The sequence below is a fragment of the Nicrophorus vespilloides genome, unplaced genomic scaffold, assembly GCF_001412225.1.
Source record: "Nicrophorus vespilloides isolate i.1.1-1 unplaced genomic scaffold, Nicve_v1.0, whole genome shotgun sequence".
Classification (NCBI taxonomy): Eukaryota; Metazoa; Arthropoda; class Insecta; order Coleoptera; family Silphidae; genus Nicrophorus; species Nicrophorus vespilloides.
This window is the reverse complement of record NW_017100083.1, coordinates 600,777-624,763: the sequence shown is the minus strand read 5'-3', so window position 1 is coordinate 624,763 and position 23,987 is coordinate 600,777. Positions and strand designations below refer to the sequence as shown.

Below are 23,987 nucleotides of genomic sequence, written 5' to 3'. Positions count from 1 at the left end.
TCTGAAAGAAATCTCATTTGGAAGGCAAAAAATGAAAATTTCTTATGAAAAAAAAAGTTAAATAATATTTTTGAAAAAAATAATTTGGAAGACAAAATTGTAGATTTGTCTATTAAAAAAAGTTTAACTTTCTGTATTTAAACATTACTTTTTGAAAAAAAAATACATATTTTGAAGTCCAAAAATTTCGTATTAAAAAAGTTCAATCAACAAATTTCGTTTCCAACAATTACAAAATTTCAGTTATACAAGTAAAATTAATAATATATAAAATGTCGAATTAAAATTGTAATTAACAACGCTAATTAATTAACAGATATCCACTAATGAAATTGCTTTTATATCATGTAAAATTAGATGGAAAGTACCGAAAATCAGAGAGAAACAATCAAAAAACCGAATGAACAAAAAACAATATTACAAAACTGGACTGGCTGAACACATGAATGCGATTTCGCATGGAATTGCTTTGTAGCATCATTTATTGCATATTTTAAATGCAACATACGAATAAACGCAAATTCATTGAACATGACAGAGAAAGAGAGAGATGAACAACGTCAAATTAAAATTCACTAACTGATTGTTTCGTGGATTGATGTATAATAAATAATGTTGGTATGCTTTCATGTTTCAAACTGAATTTGCGAAATTCGCTGCTTCGATATGCGTCGACCTGAAAACCAGAGCGAATCCAGTAAACAGCTCGATTTTGTTTCGTTCAGACTTTTTGATGCACATTATTTTTGTATATACTCAGCGAAAACGTAATAAACCTTGAGGTAAACGTAAATAATTTCGTAACTGTAATGGATTACAGAGTGAAGTTCAAAGGTCGTAGTTTGTTTGCGCGCAATATTAGTTTCATTTACTTTGAACAGAAATGAAAAATGAAATGAAATATTGATTTGTTAATGTTACTAGATTTTATACAAATATTGCAATTAAATGGATATTTTTGTTGGAATAATAGACCTGATACTAATTCATTAATTTGTCAAATATTTTTTAATATTTATTTACTTACTTTTGACAGTTATGCAAGGATTATGAAAAAAAACCGGCACATGCACTATAAAATGTACAAGAAATAAAGTTCTTTAATCATAGTTTGTAGGAACCTTTATTAAAAAAAAACCTATTGGGACAAATGTCCCAGAAATGAATAATTACAATGTCTATTGGGACAATATGTCCCAGATAGATGTTTGTTGGGACAAAATGTCCTGATAAAACGTAATTCTCACACAATAAATAAAAAAGGTATTTTGACTATTTTTTAAATTTGGACAAAACGTTATTTTTAATAATTTATATTTAAAAAAAAATGAGACTAGAAAGGGTTGCATCTGTATTAATAAAACAATATCATTTTTTTTTTAATTTAATTAAATTCTGCAGTTAATAATAATTAAGTAAAAAAAAAATGTATTATATAAGATAAATTATCTAAGGTTTGTGCGTGAGCCATCCACCATATCTGTGCAAAGGACGGGCGATTTAAACCGTATAATTATATGTAAATTATGATGGGACTGGCGCATTCGGAATGGATGGGCTTGCGCGCGTATCGGAAGGGTCCCATTTGCGTGGGTGGACGATTGTTGTTGTTGTTGTGCGTTGAAAATTTATAAATTATCTGGCGTGAAGGGCGTATGTAAAAATGGGCACATAAATTCGGGAATATGGGGGGTGGAAACCAACCCCCCCACTGGTGTGATGTATCCGCGACACATGTACGAGGATTTATCATCAGCGGAAAAATCGATTGATTTATTGCCGTGGCCATCCCACCAAAATCACAATCGAAAACAGAAGATTAGCGAAAACGCACACGGAAAAATGCAAAAAGAAAATGTATAATAATACCAATGTAAACAGAGGTTTTTGTTTGCCTTTAATCCTTTAGCAATTTTAGTTTGTATTTACATGACCTATTTGAATAAATCGTATTTTGTACATTTCTTTTTTTCGAAATATTTTATACAGATTTAGTTATTTAAAAAAAACTTCCTTCAAACATTTAGTTTAAGTTGAAATAACTTAGATTATGTAATTGTAATGTATATAGTAAGCAATCAGAAAAAAAAATTGAGAGAAAAAAAAGAAAATTGAATTTTATTGAACTACAAGAAAAAGCTTTTTAAGCTTTTTAAGTATTATATTGTTATAATATATAATTGACGTACTTATTACAAAGAAAAAAAATGACAAAATTTGTAAATAAATCAAATATTTATAATAGTTTCAACAAAAATCCAAATTTATAAAATTTTGAAGAAAAAAAACACAAAAACACATGGTTACAAATAAATATAATATGAATTAACATTTTAAGAATATGATATGAAATTGAAAATTTGTAAAATTTTATATAATATATGAAAAACATCAAACTTTGAAACTGCAAAATATTTTGTACATAATAAATCAAACTTTTAATAATCAAAATATTAATAAGATTACAGAAAACTAATATTAAATATTATTAAGTTAATATTGAAATTTATGAGAGATGATAAACCTATGATTAATAGCGTTCTATAAACATATTTACTTTTTCTATTGCTTTATAAAGAATTAATTATTATTATTTAACATCTTAAGCGGATTGAAGCATTGCATGAAGTGGCTCTCTTAGTGGCCACTATTTTTATTGCTAGCGTATATTATTATTCATGATGCGAATATATTCGTCATAAACGCTACGCAACACAAAATACCATGACGAATATATACGTCATAACCACTTAAGGGTTTAATAAATTGGAAATTAATTAATTTAAATTATATTACAAGAAATGTTCTGTTTTTACTAATATTTAATGATTTTTCTAAGTTTTTATTAATGGAATATTTTTTATTAATTTTATTGAATTATTTTATGAACATGGTTAAAATAGATATTTTTTTTATTTAATTGTTAACCATTCAAATGTTTGACGTTTTTTTAATAAAAATGAAAATGATGTTTCATTAAATGTGATTGGTTGGAAATTTCATTAACTGTATTTTTCTTTTTAAATTTATAAAATTATTGTACGTCGTCAAAGAGGAAATAAAGGAAGCAATCGGATGGACACGATGCGGATGCGTTCGAAGGAATGAAACATCGAGGAGCGAAGATAGGATGAGAGATTTTTAGTGTCGTACGATAGAAACATCAACGCACACACACATATCGAGGAAACGGCGGCTTGAGATGGGGTCCATTATATTAGGGATGACATGTGTAGGTTGTAGGGAACGAATATAACTCGGTTATTCCGTCAGTTATTCATGAAGTTTGCATTCATTTCGAGAAAACTGGTGACAAGCGAATCCAAACGCTCTTCGTACAAAAACCCATCCCTCTAACACCATCCCTCGTGCCGGTGGGTGGCGAGGTAAAGTTGATGCATGTCGACGAGAGGTAGTTTTATACACACACACGTACAATTTTTTTCCCTTCTTTGCGAGGTCTATATATACATTTTTTTTTTCCTTTTTCATCTTTTTTTTTTACCCCGACTTCCGGCCTTCCTTCCACCCTCCTTACGCCAAAACCCACCCTCCACATACATCTACATACATTGCAGCATTTTTCTCCCCGAGCTTCGCATTTATATATTTACACGAAACGCCATTTATTTTTATTATGATAAATTTGTAAGTGAGCCCTATCAACACCACTCAGCGAACACAGTTTACAACCCCTCGTCCAGGGCCGTTCCGACGCATAGGCAAACAGTAATGCAACTTTATAAAAGTGCTCAATTTCGTTTCGAACAATCCTTTTGCGAATACTCTCACACAAAAATTAATTTACAATTTGTTTTTTCAGTCTAAATTTTGTTTTCAAAATATTTGATCAACTACAAAAATATAATTTAAAAAAATACATTTATTACTTAGATATTGGTAATGCCTTATATTTGCATTTAAATTGTTGATCATAAATTATACAGCTGTATCCAAACTTTACCTGACATAGGAATTCATACATTTCGTTCAGGTGTACCAACTAATATCAGTTTTTTTATTTATTTGCTCAGATTTTGAGAGCATGCCATAAATTGTATATTTACATTATATAATATACACATAGCAACATTGATTACATAATAACAAAATTTATTCTTAAATGAAGTTGGTTTTTAATTTTTGATGATAAAATTACACACTTAACCCGTAACTACTACTGACAAATAAATGAAACACAAGTAGTAACTATGGGTCAAAATGACCACACAACGCATCTCCCACTTATTTTATCAAAGAATACCTAGAATTCTTTCCAAATGATTTATATATATAACCCTACTATTGACACCAGCAATATTTAAAAGACACTGAAATACATTTGTATCTTCATTCACAGTATTAGTATCATACATAATGTATATCAAAATTACCGATTTTACCAGTTTTTGTACACAGGAAACCAAGGACATATGTGCTAAAGACAAGTCATTTTGACCTATCGCCGCGATTGCTTTGCTCCTACTGAAAAAATGCACTAGGAAATACTTCAATTTTCAGATGGGTCACTTTGACCCATCCGTGGTACAAATTATAATTAATTAAGAAAATCAAATAGATTATGAGTTAATTGTATTTGTTTAAATAGAAACGATCATTTTATGCGGCAGTAAAATTTCGAGTTGTTAAAAACACTTTATTGGTTCTTTCGCAGTGCGAGGCTTAATCGCAAACGATAAAATGTTTTTTTTTCTCTTTATAATAGCATTGTTGGAGGAGATGCTATAAAAAAAGGAGCTTCGATTAATGCCCTTAAGATTACTGCTATAATATAAGTTAAATTTACTGTGTCTGCTTTATGATGCATTCCATTTTTCAAATGTATTACATCAAAACATTAAATTATCCTTACTTTTTTTTTCTTCTTCTTCAAATAATCGTAAATTTATTTACAGTTTCTTTTTAGTGATTCTTCACTATATTTCCTTGTGGTTTATAGAATTGTAAATAAATAGTTTTATTACTGAATAAGACATAAACTGTAATATAAAAGTTATAAACAAAAAATCAAATGAAATAAATAATGAAATAAATTTGTTTGCTAAATGATTTTTATTTTATAAATTATGTCTAAATATTTATTTTTTTGACTTATTTTTATTGTATATATAATTAATTAGATAAATCCAGAAATTCCTCGCATAGTGCGGCTTCGATCAGTCCGGATTCATAATAGTACGGTTTAAAAATTGTTAAATCAGACTAAATTTTAGTTGAGAAAATTACTACACAAATATTTTTTTTTATACATAACTTTTTTTTGTCTCTTTATACAGTCTCGATTAGTCCGGTTTCAAACAGTCCTGGATATTGTCGGTGCGGTATTCAGAATTGATGCAATATGTAAAAATCTATAATCCTTTGATTTTTGGCTAATTCTGTATTTATTTAGTATTTTGATAATGTAAGATAAGGACCTAATACAATTCCTTGAGAAACTCCATAAATGTAATGGCTATACAATTTGATACAGCAAATAAATCTTACTTAATGCATAACTTTGACGTTAAATATTACATCATTGTTAAGATAAGTTGTCATAACCTTAAATATTACTTAATCGAAAAAAAATAAAGGGCTTTTCACAAAAAAGTAAAAAGATTGCAAATAAAACTTAATACAATCCTGCAAAGGTCCGTGCCTCGCCCTTCACGCTCCTAGCATCTCAGTCGGACGATATTTTTTTATTATCCCCGGAAATGATATTTTGCATTTTAAATTTTTCCCGCCCTTTTCCCTTCCATCATCCCCCCAAACACACACCACCAACGACATTCATAATACACACGCGCGCGCTCACGGGAAATAATCTTTGCGATTTATTCCGGCAATTCGTCACTGTTACCCATACATTTATTTTTATTTTTTTCTCCTTTGCACTCGCACGCAAACACATATTTATGCAAAATAATCATGAAAACCGAGCTCGTTCAAAAATTTAAATATTACCTAACCCGTCTCCTCTTTCTCTCTTTATGTCGGTCTCATTAAAATTGATTAAAATGTAGTTTGGAGAAGTTCATTTATATGAGTAGGAGAGGAATGTTCGTAATCCGGGCTGAAGTCAGCGCCACAGTAGAAACACAAGTGTTTCCACGCATTCCCATAAATAAACCCTTCCCAAACAAACATATTTGGTGCAGTAAATTTCGCAAAATTGCTGCCGATTTATACTTTTACTCGTGTTTTTTTTGTTGTTGTTGTTGTATGTTTGCATCCGCGTGTATTTTTGCGTTTTTAATGATGTAATATGTTATTCTATTACGCGCAACTGGGAAACAACCCTCCGTTTTGTGCGGTGATTAAAATTGCAGTTTTTTTTTTTAATAAAACCGAAATGTGAACAATTAAACTTTGCATATAATCATTTATTAAATATACGAAAATAATAACAATTTAAATATGCGTATGTGTACACAGATATTTTAATTAATTTATAATTAAATCAACTAACAACAGATGGCGTAATTATTAATTACAAATTTAATAATGAAAACAATATTGTATTGACAAGAATATAACGCAAATAAATTTCAATATAAAAAATAAACCCATCATTAATAATATAAAAATATCATGAAAGTTTCGTTTTTCAATATTCCATAGTCAACTATAATCGAAGTAAATTTCCAAAACATTATGGAAATAATATGAATCAAATATTAGTTAATTTAGTAATATTTTATTTATTTGTCCGAAAACATTGAAAAAAGTCAGGAAAAAATCCTTAAATGAACATTTGGTCTAGATGAAGAACATACAAGAAATATCCAACGATTCAATGAATAAGTATAGTTCTTGAAATGAAGTCAGTAAGAAATCTTTAAGTGAAGACCAAAAGTTGTAGTAGAAAGAAAATGTTGATTCATTGAATGCAGAAGATAAAGGTTTTCAGTGAAAAGCTTAGAAAATCTTGTTATCAAGAAAATGACAAAGAAAATGAAGACAAAATTAAAGATGTTCTTGCAAAAAAAAAAAAAAACAACCAAAAATTTAAAAAATTACATTGAAACAGTATTGGAAATTATGCTTAATAAAAATTTTCTTTATTCGAAAACAGAAAAACTTTTCATTTTCATTACGAACAAACTCATCCTTGTTCTGCCCATTGCATTTTAGTTTTGAAAAATTAAACCTCTGAAAACGAAGTTTCGCTTAATGAAGAAATTTTGTAGAACGCATCCATTTGTTAATCGAGATATGAATGTATTTAATTTGTTTTATATACATTTCATTATGTTTAAAGTGTGGTGTCCACTTTCTCTAAGTGAAAGTAAACATATTTATGTATAAAGTACTGGTCGAGGAACTGGGGTAAATTATTCCAAATGGGGTAAAAGTACATTCTAGTCTATCCATCTTCTTGTTTATGAATCCATAAAAAATACTAGAATTGGCTAAAAGTCTTCACGTTATAATCAAGTAATATTTTGGGGTAATTGGTAAATAAATTCCCTGACCTTTGGTATAGGTGAAAACAGAATAAATCTCTTTAATTAAAATATTATTAAATATATATTCAATATGAAACATATTTGTGTGTACATACAAATTGTTTAGGAATTTGATGGAATTATATTAGTCCTTAGAATCTTCCGCTTGAATGCGGTCTTCATCAACTCGGAACAGTGTATTATGAAGCGGCTTTGGTTGCAAGCAGAAACTTTAGGGAAAGTCCAGGTGCTTGGAAAGGAATTCAAGGAATTCGTCCGTCCGACCGTCCTGCATCACGAGCACACAGTGTTCATGATTGTGTCTCTCCCCTTCCTTGAAGTCGGGCACATCCCCAAATCGATTCCTGATTCCATTTGATTTAATTAGGCGCTTTGAGGACCGATTCCCTTCTTTTCCATCTCCTCCGCCAAAATGGGACTTCTCCAATTCCTCAAGTCAATTGAACAGGCGGCGGAATTAGATTTAAAATCAATAATCAATGGGATATTATTTTCCAAAAGCAAATACATTTATAGCGACGACCGAAAACAACCGTGAATGAAAACCCAATTCCTTTTCATAATCTTATTCAAAATCGAACGTCTTTCTAATTTTCATTTTACCGATGTTTGATAATGATTTGTCACCTCAACAACTCTCATCATACGTTTATTTATTTTTATATATAATATGTCACTTCGTATCCAGTTTGAAAGCATTAAAGGATTTCCGTTTCGGCCTGTTGACGTGACCTGTCGGAGAGTGTTTTCGCGTTTTTGCGAAAGTGCTCGTAATTAACGGTTTATAAATTTCCGTTTCGGTTTAGTGGATTAGTTTCGTATAATATTCTGATGGCGGTTCGAAGGATTAGCTAATACCTGACCCGAAAACTTTCCCGTATGAATGTTTGATGGCGTTTTTGGGTGGATGGGGAGGGTTTACACTCGGTCAGGCTAATCTCTGACCTGTCGTTAATTGTTTTGTTGATGGTGGTCAGTGTGTGTACACTTCTAAAACAGCTTTGCCGGAAACCACTTTCACGTTTACTATTACCTAACTCTGTTTTAACACAATATTATGTCATAAATTTAATTTTATCCTCGCAATTTATCACGTTTTTCTAAAGAAAAACTAATTTAAAATCAAACGAAAAAGTCAATTTAAAAATAGTTTTTACAAATCTTAAAAGAGCCGCAGGTTGCCGACCCCTAGTTTATATTAACTATGAAATGCAAAATAATTACTATATACTTACATACTAACTAATGAAGATTGTAAGTAACGGCAGGTGTCCACTTTATTAGTAATTACATTAATAAGATATTACACTTCAATTGTATTTGAAATTTTGTATTATAGTTAAATACATATTTACTTGAAATTGTCTAATTAAAAATAAAGTGAGGATTTAAGAACAACCGAAAAGTATTTACTTTAAATTATAATTATAGTAGTGATTGAAGAAGAATTGGTTTATGATATCAAATTTTATCAATTAATTACTAAGTAAGTGTTTGGGTTTTCGATGGAATCCAAAAGTTGTTTCCAAATGAAAATTAATCAGTTTATTAAGGAGACTTGATTAAATTTTCGTTTGAAGGACCCCACTTGAGATATGGTTCATAGTTAAGAATGCGGTGCGTGCGGCTGCGTCTAAACACAGTTCTGAACATTAATTAGTTGGTATTTTTCCCACTTTCTGCTCCTATGGAGTAATAAGTTAGTTAACGGTGGGGGTTTATGAATTAGGGTAAGTTTGCCCCGAAGGCTGCGAACTTATAAACTGGAACACAATGGTTAGTGTTAGGATGGTGCACACAATTAAGGATAACTCATAACCCTCAAGACGGTCTGCGGCAACTTGTAATTAGTTTTAGAAGGAAAGCCCCTAATTGGCACCGGCCAACCACTAATTCAAAGACTTTTCCACCCACAACCTCACCGTTAAAGGAGCTCTCACTCTCACAATGAAGAGTGTCCGAGCAGTTTCTTAATGAATCGAAGAAAAAAAAAGAAGAATGGGACAAACACTTACGGTTAGTGAAGCACAACGTCCAAAGTCCGGAAACGGTCATCTTGGAGAGGAAATCCCGATCTCCTGTACCGTTGTAAGAAGGATTGTGCATCTTCTCTTCGGTGTGAAGCCACTGGTTGGTGAAGATCGCCAAGAGGATGACCACCAAGGAGACGGTAGCTGCCAGAGGGGTGAGGATCCAGAAGAGCGTGAGGTTATTCTCCAAGGGACCCAATCTTTCGTCCTCGCCGTTGGGCCTGTGCCCACGGCCCATGGACCTCTGCATAATTCAATACCGCTGGTTGTTATCATACGCCTCCCCAGCCCAGCAGCCCAAGATATTTTATCCTATCTCATCATCATCTCACTGTATTCCAGCTCTGATCTCTGCAACAGAATACGATATACATAATACTGTACACAATACTGTAGCAATGTCATCGCAACGTGTGTTATTATTTAATGCGTTGCAAGCAATCACGGGAATGCACATTCGGGTATGCAATGAAGGAACATCAGATGTGTTCCATATCGTTTGAAGTTCGTAATTAAATTAGCATAGTTTCGGTAGCAAATATTATCACCGCTGATAAAATACGCGCTTCCGCAGAAATTCATCGTTATTAAATCATTAATTCTGCCAGAAACCGAACCACACCATTATTTGACTTCACATTGTCTCCCTTAATTACTCCACTATCTTTGTTTCTAATTGGAACTAACTCATACCAAAATACATAAAATTAGCTATTCCTTTCAGTATTTATTTTCTTACAACAAAATAAATGTAGTAGTATTGACATTTCATGACAGCAATGAAAATGACATTGACAGCTGTCAATAATTTGAAAATATTTTGTTCAAATAAAACAACTTTTAGATTCTTTACATTCTTGGAAAGTTAGAATTAATGATTAAAATCTTCTAGTTAAGGATAATTTGGTATAGGTGTGAGCTTAACTGCAAATTATATTGTCAAGGTCTTTGTTGAAGAATCTGTAGACAATGTAGATAAGATAATCCAAGTACTTACATCTATGATGAAATAATTTGATGATACTTCATTAGTTTGATAAAGTTGAAAGTCTTATAGGATATTTTACTTAATTTGAATGAATTTAAATCAAAATATTCTCATTATTTCTATTTGAAAACCAAGAAGTGGCAATTATTTTCGTGTCAATTCGTAAAAGTACAAAACAAGAATTTCCTTTTAATTTAATGGTCTGCGAAAAATGTATACTTAAATTATTCTTCGCCGGATTAAATATGAAAAGCGGAGCTCGTTGATTATGAAGATTTATCCAATTGAAAGCCGCCGCCGAGATCCTTATTTTATTTAATTTACCAGCAATAAAAACAAAGGGCGCCGACAGGGTCTCCCCCTTTTCAACAACCGCTCATTCCTTTTTTCCTACCACTACCACCCTGAAGGAAGTAAGAAAAGAAGCAAAGAAAGAAAGTCTTGGAAAGTCCACCCCTCATCCACCATCCCTTATCCCAGCGAAAGGTTGGGGTAGGGTTTTAAGGCGACGGCGAAGGAAGAAGAAAACGCTGGGCGTCTAATTAATTCCGCTCTTAATTCCCGATGGAAAATAACTAAGATTTATTGCGCTAATGCGAAGAAGCGGCGGCGGCTCGGGGTGTATAAATAAAATGAAATCAAATTGGCTCACGTCCACAACTTCATATTTATGTTGATTATTATTCTTTCTTTCTCTTTATTATTTTGTAACCAAAAATTATTATTAGTCTTTATTTCTGTGGAAAAGGACGAGAGGTGCGGGTATCTGCACGGTTTTAATTAAAACTTCAAATGCATGCGAGATGTTTTTTTTTGTGAATAAAGGCGCAAACCCTACCGGAACCGGAACTCGCATCCGCTCCGCAGATGAGGAATTTGCATCTACTCTACACCTAACATACGAAGCTTTTATATTTGATAATTGCTTAAAGTACTAGACTGTACATGATCTAGTATCTAGTAGTATTAACATTTGATGACAGCTATGACAGTGACATTGACAGCTGTCAATATATTGCTACTATGAAAGTAACTTTGCAAATTTGATGAAGTGTGGAAGCTTTTCTATCAGGAATTTGCATCCACACGAATTTACAAAGGTTTTATAACTGCTTAAAGTACTTCTGGTTAGAATACCAACTAGACTGTATATGATCTAGTATCTATTAATATTGACATTTGATGACAGCTATGACAGTGAAATTGACAGCTGTCAATATATTTCTACTATGAAAGTATCTCTGATAATTTGAAGCTTTTCGATTCGTATTTCTAGCAGGAATTTGCATCCACACGAATTTACAAAGCTTTTATATTTCATAACTGTAAGTACTTCCACCTGAAATTCCAACCAATGGAGGTGCTATTACTAATATTTGGTGACAGGGACAGCTGTCAATATCTTACTACTCCTATAATTAGAATTACTTTTTCAAGTTGCCACTATAGACATTACTTGTGACTAAAAAGGGAAGTTTGCAAATTGAATGTAGTGTGGATGTATTATTATTTATATATATTGCAGAAATTTTCATCCGCACTACACCTAACATACAAAGCTTCTATATTTGATAACTGCAAGTACTTCTAGCTGAAACATCAACTACACTTTATATGACCTAACTAATAACATGAAGTTTGTAAAAATGACATTTGATGACATCAATGAAAATGACATTGACAGCTGTCAATATATTGCTTTTCCTACAATTAGAAGTATTTTATCGAGTTGTCCGTAGACACTACTTTTGACTAAGAAAGAAACTTTGCAAATTAGAAGAAGTGTGGATGTATTAGCATTCGTATTTCTAGTTAGTTGTCCAACTTGACATTATACAACAGATGTTACTAATAGAGGTCGATGACAGCTGTGAAAGTGACATTGACAGTTGAATATTTCATATATTTTAATGACACCTTGCTGTAATTAGGCTCACATCACAGAGTGTGGATGCATCATAATCAATATTTGCTTTGAACATAACTTCATGCGTTATCATCGTTCCTTTTAGTTTTTGATCGTGGCTGTAATTAAACGGTTGGGTTCGATTTTCCACAGTGAGGCTTTGTCCTCGTCGATGGGCATTGTCTCTTTCGCATAGTAAATGATCCTCTCCGTAAGCGAACCGTTATAAATTCAAATTCAGAGATAAGTTGCACAAGGCCCGGACCTGAAAGCGGCCAATATTGAATATCTGTCAATGCTGTTTCTTCGATTCCTGTATTCATCTATTAAAGATTACTCCACCATCCTTTTCCTTCTCTCTCTTGTCGTCCATTCTTTGTTTGCAAGGACATTATCTGGATGTATCTATCTATATTTGCACACGCTTTTAACTTTGGCATCTATGGACAATGGTATTTCATATTAATATACAACAATGCTGTACTTATTCGATATTTGATTCATTATCAATGTGTGAAGTATGAAAGACGTTCCTTCGATATACAATCAGTTCTTGTACCTCAACGTACATTACTATAGGAAGAATAGAAATAACACAACATTAGGAGCGTAGCAAATAATAGTATCATTGTAGTTACAACTAATTTTAGATGAAATGTTTATTGATAATAATGTCTATTATTTCAGAATATATTGTACAAAATATATACAAAATTATTGCAACGCAAGTTTGAGTTTCCAAGAGATTTGAATACATAAATAAAATATTAGAAAACTATTTTTTTTAAGTTTTCAAGTTTCACATTATTTTTTTTATTGAATTTGACTTCCATTAAACGAATTTTTGTATTAAAACAATGCGACGGAGCAGTTGATGTGATGCGCCAAGAAATGGATTATCCATTTCGTAGATGTATGGAATTTCGTTCCGATTTAATAATAGAAGTTAAGACGTGATAAATCTACGTAGGGTGGAATGTATCAAACTGGGTTGACGCGTCCCCCAAATGATTTCCCATCTAGCGGAATTCATCTCCATGCGTATTGCAATAATAGCGGTTATAACTCAACCGCCCTCCGCACAAGCCCAGATCGTTGACGAACGCAAAAAGAAAAGATGAAGCGAAGGAGGAAGGAGAAGAATAAGTAGAAAGAAGTCACTTTCCTCGCCATCCCCTTATGCATATAGGCATGCAGATTATTTTTCCTCCGTCTTATATTCAACCCCTCTTAGAACTGTGAAAATTTCGCGATTTTCATGGACCGTGCAAAAAAAAACGAGAAAAGAAAAGGGGTGGCTGACTTAGTGGTTGGGGATGTGAGGTGAGGGTTTTTCGTCTGAGGGATTTATACTTGTTATTCCGCGGCTGCCGCGGCGCGCGGTTCCCGACTTTCATAGCCAGTTTCTTCTTCCACCAGGATAAAAAGATATATAAGGGTTCTCGATGTTTTAAGGGAGATGTACGCTGAAAAGAAAGGGATGGTGTGGAGTATACACGTATATATTTTAAAGCAGCTGTCCTCGCGGGACCCCAAGATGGTAATAGCCTTCGTCGTCGGGGAGATTCCGAGGAACTTGAATAGTTCTCTGAGACGAGGATGGGAAGTCTACTCTTCTAAGTTATGGCTAGAAAAGGAATTGGGGTGGCGAATGCAGGAGACAGAGAAAGGGAGAATCAATCTGCTGGGGGTATGGAACCGCACCACACCATAAACATCAATTCGACGACTTGATAACCCAATGAAACTGCTCTAATTTTCGGATACATCCTCCTCGACACAAGCCATTACATACCAAGATTGAGATATCGATTTCGGTTTTGGTACCTCTTTAAATTGGCATTCGAAAGAAACTAATAAATATAGTACTTTTTTTCTACTATATTTATTGGTATAAATTATTGGATAAAGTTAGATGATTGTCCATTATATTACTTGCTTTATAAGTGATGTAAATGAAGAATAAAATAACAATTTCAATTACAACCGAAACCAAAAATTCGGACCATAAGACGCTTTTTCTTACATAGAAAAATCGACTTAAAATTGGATTGAGTCTTATGGTACGAAGGTAATGAAATATAATTTTCTTAAAATTGTCTCAAACATAAATTCATGAGCAATTTCTTAGAAAACGAATGGAAGGAAGAGAAAGAAAAAGACGTTCTTGGACATAAAAAAAGATTAGTTTTAAGCGCAAATTAAAAGTTTTTAATTAATTAACTAATTATAGTTATAAATATGATATTCTCGTTTAATAAAAACAATAGTTTAAATAAGAAATTAAAGCCTAATTATGACATAAATATTGCCAGCTTGCAAATTAAAATAAACCATTGCAAAATATAGTTTTAAAAATATTTTTATATTTCTTTTTCGACTTTTTTATTTAGATTTTAACGATGCAACAAAAAAAGTAAATCTGATGCTGCAGTTGATTGCAGATGCTGGCTGGCATGATTGATATTTCGCTAATTACTATATCGGAATGCACGAACGATTCCAATTAATATTCATCTCGACGAAGATTACATTGAAATATATAAATGATAAATAATTTCCAATATTTTTTATTTCTTAACTTTAACATTTATAAAATTGATTTTAAATGCTAAGAATACAAAAAAAAACACATTTCAAACTAAATAAAACTTAAATTTGATTATTTAATGAAAAAATTATCAAATAATCATAATTTTGCATTGTTTTTCAAATAAAAATCCATTTTCTATAATTTAGAGTTTAGATTAAAGTAATACGATTTTTTTTATATTTGGTAGAAAAAGTAAGTATAAATTATATATAAATACTTTTTATTTAAATGTAATTACAACAATATATTTAGTTTTGTTACCACTATTTAAAGCGGACTTTAAAATAATTTATTTCCTGCATTTATAAATGCACAGTAAAATGTGATTATATTGCCTATAAATTACTATTTTATTTCCTCATTTAACGATTTCGTGGCTTTTGTATGCCTACGTATAGTTTCAACTGATTACAATCTTATTCAATTCTCTTAAAAAATACTTAATATATTTAGTTTTATGAGAAAAACATATTTTATTTACGTACTGAAGTAATTCAGAAAGAAAGTTAAATAATAATGAACAAAATATGTATTTATTAATAAAAGTTTGTAAAATTTAGACTTAGTATTAGAAATAAAGTTTATAGTTAATTCTACTAAAACGTTTCTAGTTTTCTTACATATTCTATTTTGTAGTTAGTAATAACTTACTAAATGAATTTTAATACAATTAAAAGTTTTAAATTTACCTAATGAAATAAAACTCAAAACTATAAAAAAAATGTGTCTAATTAAGTATGAAATGATTAATAAATAGAGTAAAATTTAAATTAACTATTTGAATAGGAACGTATTTTTTATACAAAACGATAAATTGTTGCCGATTAACTGTGGGATTTGCAGATTTTTCGCATGGAGTATTCAGTATAATGTACACCGTGCAGAAACATAAATTACATAATAATGCTTTGCATGCAGTGCATTTGTATTGGATAAAAAAAAGTGAACACATCTTGTTTGTTGGGTCGAATTGCAGTGATTTTTTGTATACGATTTTTGATCATAATACTTCATTGCATTTAATAGCGCTGAAGCCGAGAATTCACGGGACAAACTTCCCGGGAATTTTGAAAATGGCACTAAAATATCATCCGGTACATTAGAAGTTATCTCTCATTTGAAAGTAGCAGTCATGAAGAAGTAAAGTCGCAATTTTTTGACAGCTGTTGAAATTGTAAATTTTTTCATGACAAAAGTTAATGAAATCGTTAATGATTTAGGAAGAGATATGTTATATGCACTATTAGATAGAATTGGACAATGTAGAATCCAGAAACTTATAAAGCTTGAGAAGATATTTTTTGTTGATGTTCAAAATCAGCCATGATTTCAATTGCTGTTCAATGTTGAATGAAACAGCTTTTTTTTCATCTCTCGAGAATTCCCGGGAATACCTTAAACCAGTATTTCCCAATATATGGCCCACGCCCTATAGGAGGCAATTTGATTGTTAAGTATGTAAATGTTACATAGAGGGTCATAAGCATTTGAGAAAGGCTTTGGTATGACTGCTACAAACAGTTGTTTCGTGTCCCGGGAATCAAAAAAAAATCTCGAGACTGGGCAACCCTAATTGCATTACATCACCATTCCAAGACCGGAGCAAAGCCTCCTTCACACTCTTTCACATACATATAAATTAATGTCCTCGATAAATTGATTCGATTTGTCCGGGGTTGTAATTTCCGGATATCCGGTAGAAATTTCCTCGGAATTGTACAAGAAAAACTTCGGGTTGGCCCCCCTTTTGTTCCGGTGATTTGCGAGCGACTTAAAAAGCGCCAAACACGAAAATGGGGAGATGTCCCCTCCCCGTGTACCCCCCTTGTCGAACCTGCGAATTACTGCACAAAGTAGTGACACTTTTAACTGTTGGCAGGACCATTCGTTCCGTCCGCGCGATAAAACAAATTAAATTTCTTTTCTCGCCTTCAATTCGCCTTTTTTTCAGTTTATTTTTTTCCTTTTGTATCCCTCTTAGAGTATGTATGTGTGTGTGTTCGAGTCCCTTTTCGTCCTTGCCCTTTCGCTTCTTATATCCTTTGTTGCTGCGAAACCCAATTCGACGTTATTAAAGATCTCAACTACTTCCAAGGATTCACGACGAGCATAAAACTGATTCCTCTATTTAATGTACTCTTTCTCTTCTAAGTTTTTGTAGCGAAAGTTGAATGAATGGCAATAAGAACCTGCGCTAAGTGACAATCAGTTAGTTCGTTTCCAGACGCAATAACGGAGGAGTAATACGAGTAAAAAATATGATATTAATAATAATTTATTTATTTTTAATTAAGTGGAGGTAAGTTGCCCCCATGTTGCGGGGGTAATTTAAAGGAGAAAACTTGAAAGGACGTTCATAAGGATGGCTTTAACGTCTTTCGCTTTTAATGAAAATCGTGCGAGCAATTTATCCCCGATAGTTTAATTAAGAAGACTCAATCGCAGCGTGTCTCGAGTTTGCATCATAAATAAATGTAAAAGCTTATTTCTGAGAGACACAAAATACGACAGACTTAATTTATTTATTTCGTCTGTTAATTAATTATTTACAACTATAGATGAAAATGTCTTTACTGCACACACATTTTGAACTTTATTAATTTTTCCAATGAAAAAAAAAATGAACATGAACTAATGGTGAAAATAAAAAATTTACAGTATATGAAATTTCACTATTCCTTTATTTCATTAACTAATAATTTATCAATTACATTTTTGAGAAATTTGAATCAGTATGAACTATCAATTTCTTTTTAGTTTTAGTTTTTTGTCCATTAACAAATTTTCTTAATTTAAAAATCAATAAATTAATTATAAACATTTTTTTTACTATTTATAATATTGGAAAAAACACAAAAGGAAACTAATCAAATTTTCCTACATTTTTTTTCCAATTTCAAAAATGAGAAATACATTTTTTTGTATATTCATTTATAATATAAAAGTCATCAAATTCCTATATTTCTGCATTTTTGTTAATTAATCAATTTTAGAATTGAATAGAACTAGAGAATAACTAACAATATTAATTTTTTTAATAATATTGGAATCAAACAGAAAGAAACTAATCATTTTTTTTTTTACATTTTTATCCAATTTCAGGAAACTAGAAATTTCCAATTTTTGTGTATATTCATTTATATTACATAAAAAATCATAAAATTTCTGTATTTCTGCATTTTTTCCATTAATTAATAATTTTACAATTGAATAAAACTAGAGACTAACAATATTCAAATTTTTAACAATAATTTCAGAAAACGAGAAATACAAATTTTCCAATTTTTGTGTATATTAATTTATAATATTACATAAAAAGTCAAAAAATTCTTGTAATTCTACATTTTTTCTTTCATTAATTAACAATTTGGATAAAACTAGAGACTAATAATTTTCTTAATTTAAAAATCAATAAATTAAGTATAAAGATATATTTCCTTATTATTAACTAACATTTTTAATAATATTGGATTAAAACAGAAAGAAACAAATTTTCCAACATTTTTTCCAATTGCAGTAAACGAGAAATACAAATTTTCCAATTTTTTATGTATTCATTAATAATATTACATAAAAAGTCATAAATTTCCAGTATTTCTTATTTTTTTTTTATTAGTTAACAATTTTACAATTGATCAAAAAATTAACTGAATTTATGTTTTTTTTTTTGTATTTAGTTTATATTTGTATTATTGGTGTTGATGTTTTTTTTAGTAGAGTACCTCGTTTGATGTTGTGTAGAAGCGTAATAAAATAAACGCGGCAGATAAAATGTGGCAACGGCAATTCCCATTGGGACCGTACGTTTTCCACACGTAAAATGCATTTTTATAATATTTTAATGAATTTTCTCGCCGCCAAATGGAATACGCGCCTCGGGAAACTTAATATTTACTTTAATTCAATTGCCCAGTTTGCTGCTGAATGATATAGCAACGTTTATAAAAAAAATAAAATTTTATTTGAAATATTAATAAATTAGGCAAATTTTATTTTTATCATTAGTTTTTTATTGTAAACATTCTTCCAAATCTCTATGATTTCTCTTTTAATCCATTTTAGTATTAAAACAATGAAAAACAATAGGAATAAAGACATTCATAAAATTAAGAGACATAAATATAAAGGTACGTACTCACTATTAGAAATTCATTCTATTCGTTCTAGTATTGAAATAATGAAAAACAATAGGAATAAAGACATTCATAAAGTTAAGAGACATAAATATAAAGGTGCGTACTCACTATTAGAAATTCATTCTATTCATTCTAGTATTGAAATAATGAAAAAGAAACTGGGATAAAGAGATAAATAATGTTAGAATCGAAAAAAACAGGGAATAAACAGAGATAAATTAATTTAATTATTTTTATTAAATAATTTTAAATTTTTGTATGAGTTGAAACAAAATTTTATATTATATTTGGTAAGATACAACATGCAACTTATTGACCAAAAATTAATAAGATAAGAATGCTGTACGGAATGTTAGTTTTCTTCCTCCAACACTTCGACTCTATTTGCTAATCTTTATTGGAATGGTGAAAATTTTCTTACTCTTTTATCTCTTCCTGTCGCCTGTAAAAACGTCCCAGTAAACTACGTCTTTAAAGTGAATTTGATTCTCTACAATCTTAAATTATAAACATTTCTTTCTTCATTCTATTGTATTCAAATCATTGATATCCGGCACATTCATATGTCATTTGTATTTGCGTAATATTATTCTAAAAGTACAAAAAAAAAACAAATTTTTAGTTAGTAATTTCAATTATTCAAGATTTATAAAAGTTATAACTTTTTCTATTTATTCTACAAATGATTAATTGAATATTAAAATTTATTGTGAAATAATTTGTTTTAATTAAGATTTTCTAAAGTTTTTATATATTTGAATAACTAGATTTCATTATGTCTTAATAAAATATATTAACAATTAAATTTTTGCAATTTTTTTATAAAACATTTAGAATTTTCAAGTAATTAAAAAAAAATTTGGTCAATATTTTTTTTCATAATTGCTGAAATTTTCCTATAAACGTTATATTTTAGATAATATGATAATTCGATCAACTAATTAGTTATATAATAATGTAATTATTTTCAAATTTTTGTAAATCGTTTAAAAAAATGTATGTACTAATGTCACGATAGGAAAAAAGTAAATGCAGTTTGCAATTAACAGCATTGCAATATCTTTGATATCAGAGTTAGGAAACGGTATTCAAAGGTCACTTTGTGCTCCGGAACGGCGTCTTATCTCGACGTCCCCCTGCAATTTCCACAATGGCGAAGCTCTTGAATTTTGCCCATTGTTCATGACACGTTTGCATTATTCCCATTCTCAACCTTTCCTCTAACCCTATCTCTTTTCAAAGCACCAACGCCCACGGCTTCCTCATCTCCTCTCACTACTATATCAAAAAACAAAACGGGCAACGCTGCAAAGAAGATGAAAAAAAAAGTGTAATTAAATCACTTGTCTTCCCTCATTCACATTTATACTATTTACATGATAATCATTTTCTACGTACTTCAATCATCACTACTTTAATACCATCAACCTCTTTTTATGAAGTTGCTCGGTTCGTCCTTGGTTTTCTCTCTATGACATCCTTTTGATGTCCTGCCCGCCGGTGGCTGCTATATATTGTCCTTCCTGCGATCGTTTTTTTTTTGTTCTTTTCTTTTTTTTTTTTTTCGTCGCCTCCTGGCATATCCTGCGTGTAATTATTTCCATCCGCTTAATCTCCGGGCGGATTCGCAGCCGCCGAACGCGGCGAGCGGAATTATCGAGCTCAAATCGCTCGTTAAAAACGGAACACAATTCAACCTTTTGTGTCCATCCATTGCACGATACGGATCCGAGAAAGCGATGGAACGAGGAAGATTGCACGAAGGGTGGAAGACGTAAGGATAAAAAAAGGAAATCTTTGTCTGGCAATTCGCACGCAACAAATTTTATAGCTATTCGTTTCCTTGCATCGTCGCTTCGATTATATACTAAATATCACATTCCAATTGATTTTTATGTAATAACTTTCTTGTTTTTTTTTTTATTAGAAATACTGAAGCTAGTAATATTATTATTAATTAATATCTAGTTTCAATCTTGTGGATGTGCTGTTTATTAGATTTTAGAGATAAATTTGAAATGTTTTCATATTTTATTTAATTACTCAAAAAATAATCAAAGTATATTTTGGTTTTAGTATGTATCTTATAGAAAAAAATGTAGAGAATAGAATGAGCCTAAAATCATTTTCATCATAATAACGGTTTAGATGTAATAAGCAGTCAAAATTTTATTATATACATAATAATAATATGAACTAATCAAAAGTGAGTTTAATTTTTTATTTCGATTCGTTTAATTAAAATGTATTTATTTCTTAAAATAAACTTCCACAATTTATTCTTCAAATCTTGAATAATAATAAATATAAAATTATGAAACAACATAGAGTTGGTGAATGCACCGGGTTTTCTCTTTGTAAGTTTTCATTCAATATACAATAGATACTTGTATTACACGTTTAATAAGTTATGCATTGTATGAAACCGCGTTATACAATAATTTTCCTCGTATAACACGAATAATATAAACGACTATTGTTTGATGTACTTGGTAATTTGTGTTACTTTTCAAGAAGTGAAAGTATGTGTAATTATAATACAACATATTATAAATAAAATGACAAAATTATTAAATAATTTCAATGAATGAAATTAGATTAACATTATGTAATTTTACTCTATACTTAATACGTATTGAATATTTGAATAAAACATAATTTGAATATATATTAGTTTTTCATGCAGGAATCTATTTTTTTGTTTTCATTTATTGTGCTTGTTTTTTCTTGAGCTCAGGATGTGTAATTAGTAAACCTTTTGTGAGATTTAAACAAATGGTCTTTCTAATTTGTTCGGTACGAAATCTCGTCTGAAAGTGTGTTAAAGTGAGAGAGAAAGAGAGAGAGATAAAGAAAGAAGCACATAAAGTACGAGAGATAAATATGGAATAAAAGAGAGAGAGAGAGAAAAAGATGGAAATAGAGAAAAGGGCAGCAGCAAAAAAAAATGGTCCCCTCTGTATATTTTTTTATGTGTGTGGAGTTAAAGTATGAGTTAATCCGTGGAATCGGGGGGTTGGAGCTGAGCCAGCTCTCTCTCTATCCTCAGCGTTCGGTCTGCAAGGGTGGAAGTGGCGGTGGTGGTCCGAACTCTCCTCCCTCCCGCAGCCCTTAGCCAGAGATACGTATCTTCGCATCCGGAATGACCGAAAATAATAATAAAAGGAGCACGTTCGCTCGTAAAGTCAGTAATCGCCGACCGATTTAAACGGCCATTCGTGCCAAGTGCAATCCCTTCCAGTCCCGACTACAACCAACGCCATGGCCTGCGGGGATCCAGAGTCCTAGACCCGCACCGCCCACCACCGGACACCATTGATTACTTACATATTAGAGGAAACGTTTTGAAAAACTGGCGAAGAAGATACACAGGATTTCGGAACGAGGCGTAGAAAAATTGGTTGAACGTAACCGGAAACAACGCATTCGACAAATGCCATAAACGTTCACTGTTCTGTTGCGATCACAAACAATCCTCCACATCTTCACAACATAATATCTTCTGTGTTTCTTTTTACTGTCTTTTCCATCCCTTTTCCACATTTTATTACCGGCATATCGCGACGTCTTCCTTAACGACTTGTGATTACAACATCTATAAATCAAATAAGTTTCTCCTTAAAAAAATAAATTATAATTAAATCTACACAATAAACTAATGATCTAATCTATGTAATTTTATATTCAATACGTCCATTAGTTTTAGTAAATATAAGAAAAACGTGAAATATGCAGTTTTGAACAAGTTATCAACATTTTTTTAAATTCCAGTACATTTTAATACATTTTGTTTCCTTTTGTGTAAAACATTACAGTGGTATGCAATTATAAGTAAGAGAAGTCGCCTATATAGATAATAAGGCGGATATATCCGCCGCTTGATGGAATATCTTAAAATACTTATAATACCCGGCGCATGCACAAACAATGGTAAGTTTTATTTTTATTTTTGATTAAACAAGTAATGTAAATCTATGAAATAACTTTTGAATTATAAAGTTTCAAATAATAAATTCTCATTATAAAGTATTTTTTAATTTCCAGCTGTTTGCACAAATGTAATACTTAGTAGGACAAGTGTCCATTGAAGTGTACATTAGAAATTAAGGTGTGCTGGACCTTTTGAATCGATGCAGCAGGGGGAAAGCCGCAAACATGGAAATCTCATTTGGGTGCGTTTGTCCCACAGAGGGTTTTTTTTCTTTTTCGCCGCTCATTGTTCAAACAAAAATTCCGTTGGCCGGTGCACGTTTCCGGGCTAATGAGAGCATCAGGTATAAAACCGAGGGGATAGGAAACAAAAGAGATTAAAAATAAAGAGCGTCCTAAAAATAGAAAATGAAGGAAAAAAAGAGAAATAAAAGTTTGTAAAAACTTGGGGGATGAAGTAATTAAGTTTATTAGTGTTTCTGTTACCTGAATGAAGGGGAAGATGTTGTTGCATCATCTGCGATTTCAATTTAGTAAGACTTGTAAATGGTAGCGGAAGACAGAAGAGCGATGTCATGGTGATAAGTGTAGTCGCGAAGATTTGGTGTTTACTCTAATGGAATGATTGCTTTTTAATTGGCTCAGTTTTGTAAACGTTATACTTTGTAAGATGAACTTCTCACAAACTGTTTTATTTTATAGCTAATGTTTATAGATATTTTGTTTATGAAATAAATTACTTTCTAATTAACTGAAAATTATTTATAATAACACAAAAAGACTATAAAACAATTAAAAGTACATAAACAAACAAAATTTTGAAAAGTGAAGTATTTTTTACAAATTTCTAATACATTTTAAGAAATTTTCTCTTCAGCAACTTTTTTAGAAAAAAAAATCTTAAAATTTTCATTTACTGAAGTAATTAT

At 30.9% G+C, this 23,987-nt stretch overlaps 1 protein-coding gene across 1 annotated transcript in view; it reads right to left on the bottom strand.

The window, feature by feature from the left end:
* The window catches only part of LOC108567058 (voltage-dependent calcium channel gamma-8 subunit), a 173,785-nt gene that overhangs the window by 90,995 nt on the left and 58,803 nt on the right, over positions 1-23,987 (bottom strand). Inside the window, exon 2 of the mRNA XM_017927266.1 lies at positions 9,491-9,856. Within this exon, the coding sequence (XP_017782755.1) occupies positions 9,491-9,755 (265 nt within the window). The 5' untranslated portion in view covers positions 9,756-9,856. The remainder of the gene's footprint in view (positions 1-9,490; positions 9,857-23,987) is intronic.